At 37.2% G+C, this 22,114-nt stretch overlaps 1 protein-coding gene across 1 annotated transcript in view; it reads left to right on the top strand.

Annotated features, from left to right (window-relative positions):
* The window catches only part of LOC131526398 (triple functional domain protein-like), a 114,334-nt gene that overhangs the window by 10,997 nt on the left and 81,223 nt on the right, over window positions 1-22,114 (top strand). Inside the window, 1 exon segment of the mRNA XM_058754691.1 lies at window positions 20,501-20,554. Coding sequence (XP_058610674.1) covers window positions 20,501-20,554 — 54 coding nt within the window.

Raw genomic sequence — 22,114 nt, 5'->3', positions numbered from 1 at the left:
TCCCCACTAAATAATGTTATTTCACTAAATGTTTAGATTTAGGGCTGCACGATTAATCGGATGCAATTATCATGCACATATCAGTAAAGCCGGTTCTGAGATTAGTAGTAAATCTCCATCACCTGCTTTCAGGTGGAGCAGCATTTACAACACAGAGTCTTAGTTCTCTGACAAGCAAAGCAAAAAAATCGTTATAATCATACGATTATGAAATTGAAGAAATTGTTTGCGATAATGACAGCTGTTTGTGTAGCTTGTCAGTGAACTACGGTTTTGTGTAGTAAATGCTGCTCCATCTGAAAGCACGTGAAAACACCACATTTAATAACATGTTTTTACACAACTCACTTCATAACGTCAGCCGAGTATTTGAAATGAATCCTTCGGTGAAATGATATGGCTTCTTACACTGAATAAGGCACGCAACATATTTCATGCTATGTCAATTAGCGTTGCATTATAGATATACTTTATTATAATGAAAATTATAATAATAAGAAGATAAATTATAAGATATATTGCTGTAGTCATGTGTTTATTAGTCACGTTGAATCAATGAAAGTAGTTAAATCTTCTGTTTATTCAGCTGCAGCAATCAGGTCAACAAAACTGCACTGGTATTGGATCGGAATCAGCCGATACTCAGAATTTTCTGGATCAAATCAGATCTGAAAAAATGGTATCGTTGCATCCTTAATAAATAAATAAATACATAAATAAATATTTAAGAACTCGGTGATTTGGTCGTAATTTTTTTCCCCCTACTTACAATCAATCTGCAGATAACAAAGTAATTGTTCAAAACAAGTTTTAACTTTATTTTGTTTTGATTTTCCCTTCTGATATTTGATCTGGATTTCCCCCTTGGGGTTAAAGTGCAATCAGATACAACAAGCCAAAAAGACAAGATGTCAGGGCCTGCCATTGTAAACAGTGAAAATGTAACATAACATAAAACATAAAATTATGTGACCCTTTTTGATAAGTTTTCTTTAAACACAAGTTTAACATCTTGCTATTCAGTAGATAAGAGGTAGTTCTGATAAACGATGGACGATGACATCGTGGGGGTTAAGGGGTGTGCCAAAAGCGTGAATCCGTATTCAGAAAGGCACGGAAAACAAATAACGATTGTTAACGGTCGCCTGTTACAGTTGTACTAAAGTACATAAAATTTCACTTACCACATAAACAGAGTAAGGAGAGATGACTCAGGACGATGATGAATGATTTGCAGATCATGAGCAAAACTGACAAACATCTAATCTTGTAAAATGTGTGGTAAGTACTGCCGCTCCATAGTATAAACACGGACGTGCGATCGCGAATCTCGAAAGTGAAACTAAAAAGCGATCGTGCATTCAAAAGCAGTTACAATGGCAGGCATAATAGCGGCTCCCTGATTCCCGCAATTTTATATACAGTATGATGATCACCCAATGATAAAACTGTGAGGGAAAGAAATATACATTGTCCTCCCATCTCGTATTTATTCCCTTTAAGGGATCCGCAGTACACGTCATTTTCTTTCCGAACACGTTGGGATGTGGCGGATTGCGGGAAACCCTACCTAAACTCTAATATGGCAAACACGCGGTGGGAGGGCTCAGCCCATTCGGGACTACGGGAGCCCAGAGGGTAGTCGACGTAAACTACACATTCGAGTTAATCGATTTATCGCCCCCAGGCCATATATATATATTCATTCCGTGGAGTGACGAGCAGACCATAGATGTGTGTAGATTCCCTAATCGACCACTCCAGATACGTTGACACGTCAGCCATCTCGCATTCACCATAATAATCAATGAATATTCAAAGATATACAAGCGTATAGCTTGCAGTTGTAGACGCACACAGTCAATGCGCTCAAAGATTTGCAGACCGTTCCAAAAATGGCAGTTGGCTTATGTATCGCGGCCTATAGAAATGGTCGATAATGAGGCATCTAGGTATATATATATATATCTATGGAGCATACTAAACTTTAGCTGCGAAACTGGCTAACTAGCACATTATTAGGAAAGGCGATTTGCAAAGATTCATAGAAACTCTTATACTCACTTCTTCTGTAAATAAAGCTGGATCATGAATGATTCGGGCGAACATAGACGCATTTATGTAGATCGGGGATCAGTGCATTCACTTCAAAGCGAAAGTAACGTTAATCCTCTGCGTCTTCAGCGGCTCAGATGTCAGGAGTAAATGACGACTATATTCATTATTACATCCAACAACTAAACACTTCAATCACTTAATCTGAGACATCTTGTCTTCCCCTGCACCGGAGTCGGTCGAACTGTTTACAGCTCACTCAGCTCACTTGGGGCGGGTCTAAGGTAAGATGGTCTTGTCAATCAACTATCGTGGGAGGGGCCTGTACATTACTACGTCATTCTGACAGGAACCTCAGAACAGCCTGATTTGAGAGAGGGGATTTTAAAATAGGGATTTAAAAAAAAAAAACACTGGGTGGATTTTTATCATTATAGGATGGATGTGTACACACACGTCCAACACACATTTATGTTCAAACAACTTGTAAAGTGAATTTTGCATCCGATGACCCCCTTTAAAACTGATGTGTGATCTATTCTTTCTCAAGATTAAATTATTTGTCAGGTTAATGTACAGAGACGACTACAAGTAAGTCATAGTTTGGTTGATTTTCTGAGAAGTGTAAACACTACTTTCAACATGAAAGCTCTGTTTGTTTGAGCAGATTCGCACAGCAACATTGGCTCAACCAATGGGTGTGTGTTTGGGGTGGGACTATCTGTATGGCTGAACAGTGAAAAACGGGTGGGGAAACCTGTTTGGAAATTATTTTATCAATATATTTGCAGTCCCATTTGGTGCTGGTAGTGGTACAGAAATGGCACGCTGTAGCTTTAAGCAGTTTAACTCTTCATTGCCTTCGTATATTCACTAGCACACAATGACGTGAACGTCAGCATGCGTCATGCCGTCTGTCTCCTAGCAGAGCATATTTACTGCAGTTCTCCAGACTTCTGGGTGCTGCTCCATGGAGACCTCCAGAATTAGGCCTGTGACGAACATCTTATTCAAGGGAACCTGAGCAGCTTTTTTTGTACAGTTTGTTGATTGATTATTTTTGTGAATCATTTTTTTGATGGCTTCTGTTTGTCTGTTAGATAGTCCAGACATAACATTTCACATCTATTTCATGGTATACATGTAAAGTTAATATTTCATCAGCAGTTGAATGTGTGATTTTGTTTGCTATACTAACCTGACTGAACTAAAGCAGCCTGTTTATAAAACTCTGAGTTGAACTCTAGAGACAGGTCAAATTCCTTCTTGTTTGTTTATTAACTTGGTTTTGGAATCCATTTTTGTAAATTATTGCTGAGTAGAAGTTATAATTTTAACTGTTGCTGTTATTTATGCTCGAGTATAAGAATGCAAGACAAACAATTACAAAAGACAAACAATTCTTGATTAACATTTCTGACACATTTGATGCATACTAAAGCATTGTTAATATTATTTTAGGCCATATTGTAGATGAGAAATGAGATTATGTGATGCATCATGTGTCATTTATATACTGTCTTTTTCCAAAGCTACATATTTTCATAATTGAGTAGTTGATGGGTCATCTAAACAACTCTTGAGCTAAGCACTGATCTGATGTGATTCTTAGGGGGCATTCACATAGGGTTAGACATAGCATTCAAAAACAACTGGACGGATTTCTCGAGACTCATTTTTTATTTTAATATCTAAACAATGCTAGATGATAAAGTCCAAAGTATTCTTCAGTTTTCACGCAAACGCTTGTATACATTCAGCTGAATACAAAGCATACTTAAGTTTTGATGTGAAATTTCAGTGCAGGGGTGTCCAAGCCTGCTCATGGTGGGCATATGTCCTGCAGAGTTTAGCTTCAACTTGCCCAATACACCTGCCTGGAAGTTTCTAGTATGCCTGAAGACATTAATTAGCTGGTTTGCGAGTGTTTAATTGGGGTTGGAGCTTAACTCTGCAGGACAGTGGCCCTCCTTGAGTAAGATTGCGCACCCTTGGCTTGGCATATACATACAGCCAAATGCATAACCTTTCAAAGTACACTTCAGTTGGTAGTGTACGTAGACACTGGTGCTTGAAAAAACATGCATGCTACAAAGTTCCATCCTTGTCCAGTGTCTATGCCATTTCTGTGTAGAAATGACCAATTAAACTAGAAACATTTAAACTAGAGTTGCAGTTATCTTGTAAACGCACAGGCGTCTATTGTTATTAGTTAGTTATTATTGTTCTATCATCAGTTTTGTTTTTAAGTGTGAAATAATTTGAATGTAATTTTTTGTAAAAAATCAAGACTTTATTTTTTGCGATATCGCCCTGTCCTTCTGACCGCCAACAAAGGCACCAACATAGGCCTAGCAGCCTAACCTTCAAAATATCAGACATCAACACATGAAAGAGCCCCAGATTTGGCGGTTGAGCTTAATCTAATTGCTCCATGGGGAAATACGTCTTTTGGTGTGTGATAGGGATCAGAACTCTCTCTCTTGTGTTGGCATTGACTCTGAACTGCTTCCCGGACAGCTCAGGGTAGTAAAAGCTCTGAAACGGAGTCATGCTTAGGACTTCTGCCGCAGCTTTGTTATTTGTTCGTTGCAGAGACCTGATTAGGCCTGGATGAGCCAGATAGCAAGCATGTGGCAATGAGAGGCCCCTTTTCTTCAAACACATGATTCACGTATGAGTCTGATCGATGACTATCCGCCTGCTGCTCTACAAAAGGAGGGTCTGATCACAATGACTGGGCTTGTGTGGTAAGAAAGTGGCAGGGCTGTAGACATGTGGGCTTGAATCACAGCAGCCCTCTGCTTTTGTTCTTGTTTGGCTTTGAGTGGAGGGGCTTTTGGGTCTGACTAAAGTTGTAGACATGTAACAAACACACAATCTGACCTTGTGTGTGTGTATCTTTGTATTGTGAGCCTCTTTACGTCACTAGCTCATTTCCTGTCTGGTCACACCAAAAGGAAAGAAGTGACCTCACAACAACCCTGTTGTGTGTGTTGTTTTGTTGCTGGCGTATATTTTGTGGTTGTGTGAAATTCAAGTCTTAAAATCACTCTCAGCAATATGCAATGGCTCTTTTGTCTTCTGTGAGCTACTGAATAGTTTGTGGTAAACGGCTCTTTGCTGGGGATTTGGAATGAAAGTGGAAAAATTGTTTTTCTCCCCAGGAGTGGATTTGAACCAGGCCTTTTCCACTGTCCGCTTAGCTTGTGTTTCCTTATTTGGACTGGAATAGTATGCTTGATCTTGTAATCGGTTGCCTTCAACAGTTTGCTTTTGAGCTCTGGGCTGTGCATGTTTGTGTGATTTTTGGCAAGTTTTTGTGTTCTCAAATGTGAGCGAATTAATGAAACGAACGATTCATCTTTACCACCTCATGATAAATCACCCATTCATCTAGTCCGCTTAACGTTAAATGTCTGGGGCGTAAACAGACTTGACTGTAACATTTTTGAGAAGCCTTTTTGATTTACTAGAGGCTATGTTGTGTGGTCTGAGTACATGTGTTAGCACAGTGCACGTTAAGTGTCCCAGTTGTGAGTAACCGTGTCAGGCATGCGCTTGGCATTGCAAGTATGTCCCACGTGTTTATATTTGGTCTCCGGTCTCTGTTCAACCTCACTTTGATGTTCCACCCTACAGAAGGAAAACATAGCAGATGGAATTTGTAGAAAATGGAGTTATGATTTCTACCATCTTTTGCTAACAATAGCCCCTTTCGCACTGCTTTAGTTCCAGAACTAAAAGTACAGTACTAAAGTACTGGGACGATTTTGCGCAAACTATTTCCCAGTACCATTTAAAGGGTTGCATTCGCACGTCATTTGTGTGCGGCGTTCAACGTTAACAACAGGAGGATGGAGAACGCTGTGATTGGAGCTGTGTTTTTGTTGTGTCTTGCGGGGTTCACAATAATGGACATGGAATGTCGACGTAACTTATAGGTCAAGCGATTGAAAGATCGGAAAGGAGTTCAAAATGTTCAAAAGTGCCTGCACTGAAGCGTCCGTCCATCTATCGCTGTTCTCCATTTTTGCGAAATATAAGTTGATGCAATGTTTACACAGTATGTGTTTACACTGCGTTTTAAATCGTGGCGGGTGAGGGCATTTTCGTACGCGTTTAGCCAATCAGCGTACACGTACATAGTTCCTATGGAACTGTTTTATACCCTACTCTGAAGTAGGAGCTAATTAGTTCCTCCAAACGGAGTTCCGGGAACTAAAACAGTTCCTAGTTCCCGCGGTGCGAACACGCCAAAAAGTGGGTAATTCCACAATTAGTTCGGGTACTATGAAAAGATTCCTGCGGTACGAAAGGGCCTAATAGCACCAAAAAGTACCTTAATTGTTTTCTGTAGAAGTCTTTTTTGCACTTACACTAAAGACTGAAGTAATGGCTGCTGAAAATTTAGCTTTAGCCCTTTTCGGACGGGACTAGTTTTCTAAACTATGTTTGAGTTTCAATTCTTATCACCTGATGTCTGCGATTATCATGTACCAATTCGGACGGGACTAACATCTCCATGTTTATTACAGAGGTGGGAGGGGCTGTTTTGTACATCTGGGCGTTTCAGAGACCACACGCTCTATTCGTGCATTGCGTATAGTCATTCGGATTGATTACCATTAGTATAACAGTTTTACTACAAATACCATGGTGAAGCTAAATGGCTAGTATAGCAAAACCATGTTAATATGTGGTTGCTTTAGTTTTACTTTAGTTATTTATTTGTAGTAAACCCATGTTTAATTTTCATAAAGGTGCATATGTAATTAAAACATTATGTAATTGAGTGCAGAAATGAACACGAGTAATTTTACCTGACGCTGATATTACAATAGCCAGTCTGAATGGTTTACGTGATCTGGCTCTTGATTTTATTATTGTTTTTTTTGTTTTTTTTTGGCTGGGAGGCAAATATATCAAACATGAGAACGGTAAGAGTGTCTACGGTAATTTACGTTGGCCAAAACACACAAGGAAACACGTTGTGAAAAAAAAATATCACCGGCAATCACAGACATCCCATTCGGACGGGATTATTTTTCTCAGAGGATCACGGAGTTTGTTGAAAAACAGTAGGTAATTTGCTCTGGAATTATTACAGAGGTTGTGTGAGAAAAAAACAGACGTGGCAGATTCGGACGGGATTAAAATGTCCAAGTACGTCTGTGAAACACAAATTTCTCTAACGACCCCCTGTAAAACTAGTCCCGACCGAATAGGGCTTTTGTCATCACAGGAATAAAGTACATTTAAAAATATATTCAAATATAAAACAGTTATTTCAAGTTGTATTAATACAACCCAAATTCTGGAAATGTTGGGACTTGTTTTTTAAATTTGAATAAAATGAAAACTAAAAAGAATTTCAAATCACATGAGCCAATATTTTATTCACAATAGAACGTAGATAGCATAACAAGCATAAAAAGAAATTTTACAATTTTATGCACAAAATGAGCTCATTTCAAACTTGATACCTGCTACAGGTCTCAAAATAGTTGGGACGGGGGCATGTTTACCATGGTGTAGCATCTCTTCTTCTTTTCAAAACCATTTGAAGATGTCTGGGCATTGAGGTTATGAATTTCTGGAGTTTTGGTGTTGGAATTTGGTCCCATTCTTGCCTGATATAGGTTTCCAGCTGCTGAAGAGTTCGTGGTCATCTTTGACGTATTTTACGTTTAATGATGTGCCAAATGTTCTCTGTAGGTGAAAGATCTGGACTGCAGGCCAATTCAGCACCCAGACTCTTTCTACTATGAAGCCATGCTGTTGTAATAGCTGCAGTATGTGGTTTTGCATTGTCCTGCTGAGCATAAGCGCTTTGTGCCGCTCTTTATTGGAGCTTTTGGTATTATAATACTTTTGCGCAATGAAAGATTTATAGCGTTTTTTGTTCTGTCCTATGATAGGTCAGAACAAGAAAGGCTGTTAATAATCTATTCTAATATATAGCACAGTAATGGAGGCAGCAACATATGATAGATATGACTCTATCATATGTTGCTGCCTTCATTACTGTGCTATACATTTAAAAGAAATGTCTTTTAATTTTGTTTATATTTATATATAAATACATTTACTTGCTTTCATTAATGTATTTTACAACAATACAAAGAGCAATGTGTAACATTTTACCAGATTTAGTCCTACACTTATTAAATTTTATTTGTTCCCCACTAAATGTTATTTCACTAAATTTTTTGATTTTATAAAATTGTGCACTCATGATTTTTCTAGAATAACTTTTGCTGCTAAATTATCCTAGTTTATTATAGTATTTTTGTCATAGTTTATGATTATATATTTTTTCATTTGTCATTTTTCATTAAAATGAAGTTGTCTGTATTTAGTAGATTGTTTAACACACAAAAGAGTGACGATCAGGTCAACACACAGAAGTATAGAAATTCTGCATTGATTTAAAAAAAAAACTGCACTGGTATCGGATCTGAAAAAAATGGTATTGTTGCATCCCTAATTAAGACGTCCCTTTTAAAAGCTAATCATGTTACAGACCTGATGTCAATTAACTTAATTAGTTCCTAGATGTTCTCCCAGCTGAATCTTTTCAAAATTTCTTGCTTTTTCAGCCCTTTGTTGCCCCTGTGCCAACTTTTTTTGAGACCTGTAGCAGGCATCAAATTGGAAATGAGCTCATTTAGTGGATAAGTATGAAATTTCTCTGTTTAAACATTTGTTATCTGTGTTCTATTGTGAATAAAATATTGGCTCATGTGATTTGAAAGTCTTTTAGTTTTCATTTTATTCAAATTTAAAACGTCCTAACATTTCCGGATTTTTACTGTTGTTTTTTTTTTTTTTTTTTTTTGATCAAATTATAATATATAATTTTATGTATTTGACATTTTTTATTTAAATTATGTATTTCAATAAATGTTTAAACTACATGTTGTCATATATACATCCAGTGAGTCATATGTCATTTCAGTAACTCTTGATTTAGTCAGTAATTTATTAGACTGATTCACTGTTTTTTTGTTTTTTTAATTAATATGTCTGCAGATTGTGAGTCGTTTTGACTGATTCATTGAAAGAACTGATTCATAAAAGTAATTTGTTCATGAATCAGGGTTAAAGTGGGGTTAAAGTGAAAGCAAACAGCTGAGAAAGAAAACGTGTAACAGTATATTGGATCTGGGCAGCTCTTAAAGTGACAGCAGTCTAATATTCCTGCTGTCTGTTGTTCATGTTAATCAAACAACAGAAGAGAGAAAATCTCCCACTGCACTTGACTAAATAACTTTTGTAATTTTAATAAAAAATATTTAATTCACACAGTGAAGAAAATTCAGTGTGTTTATACATCATACAATGTATGTAGAACTTCTTATTTATTTATTCTACTGTAGTTTTTGGTCCTATTGCTTGTAATTAGTTTATTTAATCGCTGACTGTTTACTTGTCTTCTGTGATTTTTTTATTTTTTTATTTAATTTATGATAGTATTCATTTTTTTGTGATATTGACACTGGTGACTGACAAAAATTATAACATTTCTATGGTATCAAAAATGTATATCACAAAGACCTTATTTAAAGCAAAAATAGCAATATTATGAGATCATTACTGTGAAATAAAATTACTCGTATCAGATTTTGGTTATATTGCTAACCCCTAGTCGATATATTATTATATACAGTGGGGGAAAAAATTATTTGATCCCCTGCTGATTTTGTATGTTGCCCACTGACAAAGAAATGATCAGTCTATAATTTTAATGGTAGGTTTATTTGAACAGTGAGATACAGAATAACAAAATCCAGAAAAACGCATTTCAAAAAAGTTATAAATTGATTTGCATTTTAATGAGTGAAATAAGTATTTGACCCCTTTGCAAAACATGACTTAGTACTTGGTGGCAAAACCCTTGTTGGCAATCACAGAGGTCAGACGTTTCTTGTAGTTGGCCACCATGTTTGCACACATCTCAGGAGGGATTTTGTCCCACTCCTCTTTGCAGGTCCTCTCCAAGTCATTAAGGTTTTGAGGCTGACGTTCGGCAACTCGAACCTTCAGCTCCCTCCACAGATTTCTATGGGATTAAGGTCTGGAGACTGGCTAGGCCACTCCAGGACCTTAATGTGCTTCTTCTTGAGCCACTCCTTTGTTGCCTTGGCCGCGTGTTTTGGGTCATTGTCATGCTGGAATACCCATCCACGACCCATTTTCAATGCCCTGGCCCTGATGGTACATGGCCCCATCCATCATCCCTTTGATGTGGTGCAGTTGTACTGTCCCCTTAGCAGAAAAACACTCCCAAAGCATAATGTTTTCTCCTCCATGTTTGACGGTGGGGATGGTGTTCTTGGGGTCGTTCCTCCTCTTCCAAACATGGCGAGTTGAGTTGATGCCAAAGAGCTCGATTTTGGTCTCATCTGACCACAACACTTTCACCCAGTTCCTCTCTGAATCATTCAGATGTTCATTGGCGAACTTCAGACTAGGAGGCGACCAATTATCGACCTGGCCGATTATCAGAGCCGATATTAAGCGTTTTTATGAGTTATCGGTATCTGCCATTTTCAAAACCGATTTGCCGATTAAAATAATTTAATTTTGAAACGCGCTATTTGGCTCTGATGCAGCCTGTCAGAACTCACCACTCTGTAGTTTAGAGCAATCTCCGCTCACCACCTATCTGATTTGTTGGCAGTCACGAGTCTGACCAATCAATGCGGAAGGCTGAGGGCACTCTCACACCAAAAGCACTTGGTAACTGAGTGCTGCTTCAGTGATCACGCATCAGTTGTCTCTCAAAGGTAAGGCAGCAGCAGACGTTGAGGTTGCAATAAATCACAATCCACTACACTGATGTTGCAAAACACCTCATAATGATCTATTTATGATTTCCGTGATGCAGAAAACACGGACGGAATCGTGGAATCCAGTTATTTAAATAGAATTTACTGCATAACGCGGAATGTTACAGAATTTGTCAAAGTTTGGATGATTTAATCAAAAGTAGGTCAGCACACTTAAATCGAGTCAGATATGGAATGATATCTGTAAATATTAAGCCGCAAAAATACTATTTAAATATGAATCCTGCATGTTCCGCGTGTCTGTGTTAATGAATGGTGCAGACGCGTGGTTTCGTTTACTACACGCATATTGAAGTGTGCGTGACGGTCGTGTCGCGGTGTTTTCAGCATCTGCCTTCTCACTAAATGAGGACATAAATACATAAACAACATCTCCAGAACTGCTCTGAGAGTCACTTCATGAGTCTTTACTTCATTCGTTTGAGTAAAACTTAATATCATATAGCCACCTTTTTCTTCAACACGGAAGTAAGCCTATGGGTGAGACTTCCAGTTCATTAGCCGTTATAGGTATATAACGAGGAGAATAACAACGTGCAGTAAACGGTAAAACTGTTTGCACTACAAACCAGCGTGTTCATAATTAAGATAATACATTAAAATAATATAAGAGACACCAATTTTCAATATCAAGCAGCAAAACGAACTGTTTTGTTCAACTAAAAATAGCTGGACCTGGATGAGAACGGAAGCTAGACCCATAGAATTTACAAATGGCCACGCCCATTTTTACGTCAAGAAAATGGTGGGCTATAGAAACTTAAAAGGTCCTCATGGCAACCCATCAAAATATAAGTTCGGTTTAGCTTAAAGAAACTGTCAGAAATATATTACTGTGGTGCAGTAGAATACATACTACTACTACTACTACTACTACTACTACTACTACTACAACAATTATTACAACTTTTGTTTAAAAGAATAATCACACAATACGCTATTTCTTCCATGTTTTAATTTTAGTTTTAAAACTTACTTTTTTATTGTTTGCCAAAAAATTTAGATTTTAACTCTCATTTGATTAAAAGATAAATGAAATGAATGTTTTTGCCTTTATTTGCACTGTACTGTAAATTAAAACGTGTCACATAGGCCAAGATTAGGATGACAAAAATTGAGACATTTTAAAGGGGTATTTTTCAAATACTGTACGTTATTGTAGGTCCTCTATGCTGCGCGTCTCTCAAACACGTCGTTTTCTACAAAGTCCCTCTTTCCGACAAGCACAGTCTGCTCTGATTGGCCAACTGACCCAGTGCATTGTGATTGGACGAACATCACAAGCCGCATCGGAAATGTAACGCGCCTTTACATAATCGCGAGGTTCATCTTTCAAAATGAAAGTGAAGACGGTTAATAATGTTCTTAGTTTTACCATCAGTTCAAGCCCGAGAGGGGAACAGAGTCGCGTGACAGACACATTGATGAAGCTCGTATGTGTTTGCAAACAAGCCGCGATTTAAGACGATTTCTGACGGGCTGTACACTCCCCTGTGATGTGACCCTGTCTCTCTCTCTCGCTCTCTCGCTCTCTCTCTCTCTCTCACACTCTCTCTCTCTCTCTCTCTCTCTCTCTCTCTCTCTCTCTCCAATTCAATTCAAGGGGTGCTTTATTGGCGTGACAAAAACTATGCATTTGTATTGCCAAAGCAATTGCAGCTGGGCTGCTTACAAATAGTGCATATATGTATTAACAAAGAAAAAAAAAGAATAATAGTAATAATATATAAAAAGTATTAAGCATGTAATGCAAAATTAATTTCTAATGTATGCAAATATATAAACTAGAAAAAATAAATAAATAAGATCAGGGATTAGACAAATTTACAGAAGCAAAATGCACATCTAAGTAATATAGCAGAGTAATGTGGTTTAATATAATCTAGATGTGCTGGAAACATCAGATCAGGGCAGATTGAGTGTTTTCTCTTCTATGGTGACAGGCAGACACATATTGAGCAGCAAACACACAGCAGTTCTTGTTCTCCTAACAGATAAGGCAGTTTCTCCTGGTCTGAAAGAGTTTTAAGGGTTTTCTCTCTCTCTCTCTCTCTCTCTCTCTCTCTCTCTCTCACTCTCTCTCTCTCTCTCTCTCTCTCTCTCTCTCTCTCTCCAATTCAATTCAAGGGGTGCTTTATTGGCGTGACAAAAACTATGCATTTGTATTGCCAAAGCAATTGCAGCTGGGCTGCTTACAAATAGTGCATATATGTATTAACAAAGAAAAAAAGAATAATAGTAATAATATATAAAAGTATTAAGCATGTAATGCAAAATTAATTTCTAATGTATGCAAATATATAAACTAGAAAAAATAAATAAATAAGATCAGGGATTAGACAAATTTACAGAAGCAAAATGCACATCTAAGTAATATAGCAGAGTAATGTGGTTTAATATAATCTAGATGTGCTGGAAACATCAGATCAGGGCAGATTGAGTGTTTTCTCTTCTATGGTGACAGGCAGACACATATTGAGCAGCAAACACACAGCAGTTCTTGTTCTCCTAACAGATAAGGCAGTTTCTCCTGGTCTGAAAGAGTTTTAAGGGTTTTCTCTCTCTCTCTCTCTCTCTCTCTCTCTCTCTCTCTCTCTCTCTCTCACACTCACACACACACACACACACACACACACACATGTTCGTTTTTGTGAAAAGTGGGGACATCCCATAGGCGTAATGGTTTTTATAGTGTACTTACTGTATGTGCTATTGCCCTACACCAACCCTACACCTAAACCTACCCCTTACAGGAGACTGTGCATTTCAGCTTTCCCCAAAAAAAACTCATTCTGTGTGATTTATAAGCGTTTTGAAAAGTGGGGATATGGGTTAATGTCCTGAAGTCACCTTCACCTTGTAATACCTATGTCATACCTTTGTCATTATACAAATCTATGTCCTGACCTTTCACAAAACACACGCACACACACACACGCACACACACACACAAACCGTGATTAAGATGGCTGATGTGCTGTGATGTGACCCTGTCTCTCTCTCTCTCTTACACACACACACGACGCGCAAAACTCCGCATTTGAACAGTCAATAGCAAATACTTAAACTAATAACAAAACACAACCTACTTACAGTCACTGATTCAGAAGCACCAGATTGTCATAGCAAATCAGAATTACCTCCTCTCCTAGGTTCACAAAACAGTCGTCTATAAAATGCGTTGCTGCTCTGTTGTAAGTAATCTTAATGATTCCTAAATGCATCTACTTTCAGAAGGCCAAATAAAGTGCTTTTTCTTTCTCATAGAAACACACAGCGTCTCCCTGACATATGGCTGCATCAACACAGCGGTTACATTTGGGCAGCATTATATTTCCACATCGTGACGTCGACATGTGGGGGCGTGTTTGAATGAGCCGTTTTAGGGGGGCGTGGCAGAGTCTTAACTTTTATAAAGAATATCTCTTTGGTTTTGAGACTTTAGTCTTTGCAACTTCAGCGATCTTATCTATGCACAATCAGCTTGTAACACTCCAAAGAGAGAGGAAAACTTAATCGCATAATATGACCCCTTTAATAGGCTATTGAACTAAGTGTGTCTATAATAGGCTATTAGTGTTATAGTTTCATGAAAATAGTTGCGGCCTTCTTAACAACTTCTACAGTGGAGCTATGAAGACAATTTTTTTTAAAAGTTAATCCATTTATGTGCATTAGATGATGAATTGAATATTCACCTCTACTATTGTAGGTTATGTTTTAGTCATCAGAAAAGAATTAATGAGGAATTATGAGAGGTTATGCTATTACACATATATTTTTAACATGGAAATGATTGAAGCCAAATACTTACATTTGCCCAAGCTGTTTAGCTGTAGTACAGTAGGTTTAATCATGAAGCATACAGTGGCCCCACTTTTAACTCTCTCTTTATATTACCTTTATTGTAGATGGATGCACGGAAGAAGACAAGAGTAAGAAGTGGGAGTACTACACTCAACCAACACCAGGGAAGGCAGTTTTTGTCAGAGCCCTTGTTTTCCTTAATTTTGACATTAATTTTCATTTTACACCAGACATATATATCAGTTCAAAATATCGGTTATCGGTCAACTTGATCTGTAATAATCGGTATCGGCATCGGCCCTGAAAAACACATCTCGGTCGACCCCCTACTTCAGACGCGCTTGTACATGTGCTTTTTTGAGCAGGGGGACCTTGCGCGCGCTGCAGGATTTCAGTCCTTCACGGCGTAGTGTGTTACCAATTGTTTTCTTGGTGACTATGGTCCCTGCTGTCTTGAGATCATTGACAAGATCCTCCCGTGTAGTTCTGGGCTGATTCCTCACCGTTCTCATGATCATTGAAACTCCACGAGGTGAGATGTTGCATGGAGCCCCAGTCCGAGTGAGATTGACAGTTGTGTTTCTTACATTTGCAAATAATCGCACCAACTGTTGTCACCTTCTCACCAAGCTGCTTGACGATGGTCTTGTAGCCCATTCCAACCTTGTGTAGGTCTACAATCTTGTCCCTGACATCTTTGGACAGCTCTTTGGTCTTGGCCATGGTGGAGAGTTTGGAATCTGATTGAGTGATTGCTTCTGTGGACAGGTGTCCACCTGTATAAAAGACCTGTATAAAAGACACCTGGGAGCCAGAAATCTTGCTGATTGATAGGGGATCAAATACTTATTTCACTCATTAAAATGAAAATCAATTTATATCTTTTCTGAAATGCGTTTTTCTGGATTTATTTGTTGTTGATCTGTCTCACTGTTCAAATAAACCTACCATTAAAATTATAGACTGATGATTTCTTTGTCAGTGGGCAAACGTACAAAATCAGCAGGGGATCAAATTATTTTTTCCCCCCACTTTAACTATATAACTTGCTATTGTCTTTGTCTATAAACTCACAACATGGTTTCTTTTTCGGTGGGGCTGTATATACAGCAGTGGTATATATGTGTGTGTGTGTATGTGTATATATATATATATATATATAATACAAACACTGGTGTAATGGTATTCTTTGAGATGCAAATAATAACATGCTTTATATCAAAATACCATCACCATGAGCTTCATACCATGACTATTAGAGGTCGACCGATTCATCGGTTTTGCCGATTAATCGGCACCGATAGTTGATTGCCCCAACTATCGTTTATCGGCAAAAATCCATGCCGATAGTTTTCCGGTTTTCAACCATTGCTGGAGTGGCTGAGAAGGGTCCGCTGGCATTATACAGTACGAGAGTGGCCTCTAGAGGCGGAAATCACTGACAGCATGTGTTGTTTATTTTGACACGTGACACTGCACGCTGCACAGAGCGGGAAACTCCAGACTCGCATTTAAATACAGCCGACAGAAAAGCCTGCCGCAGAACAGAGTTCACATAGTTTTCTATTAAATTACATTATATTTATCCCAAATCGTGGTGAATGTACACAGGGCTCGCAAAATTTAAAAATCCCTGGTAGCCCTTCGGGCAGGTGCTCTTCAGATTTTGGTAGCCCGAAAATTTATTTAACTAGCCCAAATTAAAAAATTATTTTTTATTAATTTTTTTAAATATATTAATTTTTTTTTAAATATAGAAAATCAGATAGGAGTTTAAATGTCAATCAAAAATATTTTCAATACACATATCAACAAATATGAAGGAAGTAATTTTAAGAGCTGCACAAGTCATAAAAATACATGATTTACAGTTCAGATACAGGTTTTCACAAACCTTACACAACAGCGTTTCAAGCTATAGATCATTTTCATGAAAAGGGATAAATCAAGCATATAAATTAATTTAAAACGTATACATATTACTGTCTTAATTGTTTAGATTTTTAGAAGGCACATTAACTTCTTTCTCATTTACAACTCTGTGTTTGCTGCGTAAAAACATGAGTTGATATTTGCATTGATCTGACCATAAACAATAAGAAATGCTATTTGGAAATGCAAATTCATTCTCTGCCATGAGGTGGCGCTTTAGGAGCGCTGACCCCCGGAAACGCTGTACACAAAGCAGCTCCGCGCTCATAACCGCTGCTTTATCAGGAATTATAGGTAAAATGAAATTAAAATGATAACGACACGTTTCTGAGGACAGTCGGTTCCCTTCAGATACATTCACATAAAGACATCCGCGCCGCGTTTTGACTTGAATTGACTTATCGCGACTCTTGTCTTTCCGTCCCCAACTGTAAGACCTCTTGAAATTATAATTAAGACATTTCTTATACCATTTAACGTATTTAAAACTTTTTATGGCCTTAAGTTTGATACAACTCACTTTAAGAGTTTTTAAGGACCCACGGGAGATCTGTATTTAAGGAGCCCGTCGGGCAGGCAGTGATACATTTTGGTAGCCCGACTGGAAAACACAATAGCCCCGGGACGTCGGGCTAGCGATTTTGTGAGCCCTGGTACATAATGACTTCACCCTAGGCTATAAATTATGTATTGTGCATTTTTCAGCAAAACGTTTGTCTTTCTGTGGCTCTAATAAAGTCTGTATGCTTCATATAGAGAGCTGTGATACAGATCGTGTGTTCTCTTACCGCTTGCTCTGTTTTTTTTAAACACCAAACTTCAAACTCATTTATGCCACATTGTTCATTCTTGAAGCAAACTTATGTCCGTTTGGTGATTTAAATAAATTGTTTTAGACCGCCACTTGATTTTAACGCAAAGCGTCTGGTGTGTGTGTGTGTGATACCTCTGAGTTCTCCTAGACGCAGCGCTGCGCTTTTGCCCGGTGTTTTTTTTTTTTTGGATTAGATAATTATCAAGTGTTAAAAAATAGAAGCAAATAAAGTGTGTGAATACACATACAATATCCATATGCATGTAATTTTAATGCTATGGCCTTGTGTAGGTATTTAAAGATAGCCATCTTTAAGCATGACTGTTGAAATTTAAATGGTAACACTTAACAATAAGAGTCCATTCGTAGCATTAATGAAAACTGTAGAAGTATTGTTCCTTGTTAGAGTGTGTTCATTTCAACATTCACTATTAGCTACTAATACCCTACATTTTTAAATTTTAAAGTTTCTTCTTTTAACATTAGCAAACTATGAAATAACTTTAATGATCAATATAGTAAATAATATTAATATTTTTAGTCATTTACAAAGTATGGTTCAGTACTGATGCTGCTTTTTTTTTTTTTTTAAATAGTAAAGCACTAGCTCTCTTTCAGTATCCATTTTGAAAACTATCGGTTGATTAACCGATATCGGCCAGTGTGGTCCAACCTAGCTATCGGTATCGGTAAAATCCACTATCGGTCGACCTCTAATGACTATGCACGAATATAATATGTGCGTGACCTTTATACCACTTTTATCACCTCATTGTCTCACAGCACCCCTCTCTGTGACATCCGAGAGATGCAGATGGGATATTGTGGCGGTGTGTGTCTGATAGAGGATCTGAGAGGAAGGAGAGAGGGGGTATACTGCGCCTCAGATCCTGTGTCTGATTAGAGAGACCCTTTTCTGTCTGCAAGTCTCTTACTTTTCCCTCCCCCACCTGCCAGCCAGCCCAGCACACCACACCTACAGCACAGACCAACACACAACACACAAAGACTCTTCCAGGAAGAGCATTGTTAACATACCTGTTGAGAAATGTAGTGGAAAGTCATATGTCCTCTGTCTAACGTTGTATGTAATTGCAGCCAGCGTTAAATTATGGTATGTTGTTCTTGTCACGTGACATGGCCTGACTGCAGTCGTATGATTGAGTTCCCCTCTTTGAGTGTGGTGTTGAATTTGAACCACAAAGAAAATTAATTTTTCAGATATCTAACAGCAGTATCAAATATTAAAATGATCTAGGCAGGTATTGAATAATCCAGTGATTTAAAATTTGAAATAATTCAAAATATTAAAAAAGGAAAATCTGATTGGCTGCATGTAAACTAAAAATAAATGTTATAATATTATATAAAGACTACTAAAATAGTATTTTAGTTAAGTTTGTTCCTATTTTTAAACTCACCTGTTTACATTCGTTAATGCATGTTAAATGTGATGGTTCAAAAGTAGCTGCTTGTTTGTCAGGTGGCCATTTGTAATGCTTATTCCAAAATCTATCACATTATAACGATCTAGATAATCAAAATAGAGTTTAGTTATCATTTGTAGCAGTGGTAGTTAAGCTAGCAGGCAAATCAGCTAGTGGTATGCAAAGCCAGTCGGCTAACCGGTTAGCTTGTGAACTAACTACAAAAGCATTTAATTTATAGCTTTTGTTTATAGAATATGAAATGGATATTCATTCAGTATTTTTTTAAAAAGCATCTTAATTATCATATTGTGAATGATTTATCAATGATAAATTCATTTTTTTTTTTTATTTACTTTGAGTTGGTAATTTTTATTAAAATGCATTGATCTTCTGAAAAAGATAGGCTTTTTTCTTGTGATGTATGCAAACTGCATGGCTTCACTTTTAAGCTGTGAATGCAATAAATGTCTGGTCTTGCTAAGAAAACTGGCATGAAGAAAGATTCAAAAGCAAAGGTTGTACTTTTTGCACACGCTCCTCTTTCATCCTGCCCTCACATGCTCCATATTTTGCCTGTAAGCATGTGACTACATGCAACATGTGCCAGTAACACTGCTTTTTGCATCCTTATAAAACAGAAGCTCCCATGATTCGTCTCTCTCAGGCAGTTTATGTGTGAGATAGAGGTCAGAACCTCTCCTGGATTAGTCCAGTGACTGGTGCCCAGACTCAAAGCTTAACCTCCATGCCAGCATCAGCACGTTTTAGGGTCACTGGAGCAGGTCAGCATGAAGCAAAGACAGTTTTCATGTTTCCAGAGCTTGGGTGTGGTGTTAATTTGCCAGTAAAGGAGAACTGAAGCACATGGAGTTAAAAGTCATGTTAGTCAAATGTTCTTCTTATCGGGTATCTGATTGTGAGAGAATTAAAAAAAAAAAAAAACATCCCCAGGCACCACAAGCACTGAAGATCTTAAGATCTTAAAAGGCTTTAGTCAGCAATGAAATTGTATTGTATTTAATTTAACTGGGTTAATTTAACTTACACGGGCAACTGACTTAATCATAAAACCTCAAGTAAGAGTTTGTTGTTAGCACGTTGCTAAGCTAATGATAACAATTATGTACAACGCACTATATATTTTCAGTTGTATTACAGTATTTCATTGGTATTTTTCAATAATTAATGAAATAAGTCCACCATCTTGATTTTTTTTTTTTCATTTAATCTTTTCACAGTGCATTCTGGGTTTACAAATTAGGTTACAAATTGCTGCCTCAGAATTTGTCTAAAATGTTGCTTAGAAGGCAGCATTTTCTGTTTTCTTTATTTTAATAGTATTTAATATATTTATTTTATGTTGTTTTGTTATTTTCATTTATAAAAAGAAATCATGATATTGAGACTTATGAGAATCTGCTAGCAGACTCTGATCAGTTTTTACTTCATTTTTCAATAGATTTTTTTATTATTAATAAAAATGTTCTTAAAATAATACACACACTAATAATCATAACGATCAACTATAATGAAGCTGCTATTTTACAGCTTCAACTTATCTTTAGTTGGTTTAACTCATCTTTTTTTGTTTTTTGTTTTCTTCATAGATTGTTCGCTTTCAAAATGTGAGCCCAAAGCCGACATCTCCAATCAAATAACAGGTAAAGAACTTCAAAACTGTTGATAGTTTGTTCATGCTGTATTCTTGAGTCTGATTGGCCAGTAAACCTCCAGTTTCATCACGACTTAAAAAAAAATCTAATTTTGCTATTTACTTTCACCTGTTTTTTTCTGCTTGGCAGGTTTTGGCTTTATTTGTTTTGTCTATACATTATCATGAAAGGAAAGATGTGATTGAGGGTTTTTGTCTCTGTTTGATGTTTTGACTGGATGTCTCTTTCTGCAAAAGAAGCACAGCAAATATCATGTCTGCTGGATAAACATCAAACAACAGAAAGTGTGACGCTGTGTATACACAGACAACCAATGAGATGTTTTATCCGCGACTTGAACCCTGACTCTGATCAACCATTCGACCATTATTATAAACTTTTTTTCCCCCCTTGTCCATAGTGTGGACATGGCTCGCTGGCCATGATCAGGAGCATATGTTGTGTATGATTCACATTCTTTACATCTCTGACATGACTTTGAGTCAGGAAATCGCTGCTCCCAGAGCCACAGAAATGTTGACAGTTCACACTTGCGGGGTTAAAATGAACCACATGTGCGCAATAGGGAAGAATCTGCCAGTGTTTTCAGAGCGAGACATCCAACAGTTCTGTCATGAACACTTTTATGACCTGTGCTTGCTGTAAGGAAGGTTTTACTACCCTAAAGTATGCTTCTCCAAATATCCAGTCCATACTACTATAAAAGTAATAGTATCCAGCATTGGCGAAGTGAAACTGTAGCTTACCAAGCTACTTATATTTTGAAGTAGCTTAGATGGTCAAGCTACTCATTTGATAAAGTAGTTAATTATCTTTTTAAATATATGATGATCAGATGAAATAATGTATTAATAATGGCACAATGAGGGTCTTAGCTAGAATGACAGCATTTTGATTTTAACAACAGCAAAAATGTTATTTTACACTTAATAAAACTAGAAACACTCTTTTTGTGTGATTAACAGCAGTGTTTAACTCAATATTTCTCTATAACATGGGCTCAAATAAATGGTGAATTATTTTTGAACTTTCTTTTATATTGACTGTTGACGTAAATTGATTTGAAAGATAGAGGACCGTTTAGGAGAGCATGAGAGCTAATTTTGCTGATCTGTAACACAAATCAGTGGTTTTGTCACGCTATACCACAGTTTGGTAAAAGTAGCTTGTTATTGGAAAAGCTGCATTTATTTTGAAGAGCTAAGATAGGCTATATTCATGAAAAATGTCAGGAAAATATGAAGAACTGGTTGCTATAAAGAAACTAATCATTGATGTCATTATTTTTTAGATATCATGAGATGACATCTTGGTAGTGCTGTAACAACAAAGCTGAGAGTCTGATGTGAATTTTCTCTGTATAGTGTAACATGATGCATAATTCACCCACCATCTGTTGCATTATTTCCTGCTAACATTTCTGAGCAACTATTATTTTTTGCATTCATAATAAAGTGAAGGCTTTTTGTTTGAATGTGTATAGTTTCTCAGCTCAAACATGCAAATAGCACCTGAAAAACAGCTGTGCTTGTGCCTTTGGCTATGTTT

Source organism: Onychostoma macrolepis, chromosome 19 (genome assembly GCF_012432095.1).
Source record: "Onychostoma macrolepis isolate SWU-2019 chromosome 19, ASM1243209v1, whole genome shotgun sequence".
Lineage (NCBI taxonomy): Eukaryota > Metazoa > Chordata > Actinopteri > Cypriniformes > Cyprinidae > Onychostoma > Onychostoma macrolepis.
The sequence above is the reverse complement of the archived record's forward strand: the minus strand, read 5'-3'. Positions and strand labels throughout refer to the sequence as shown.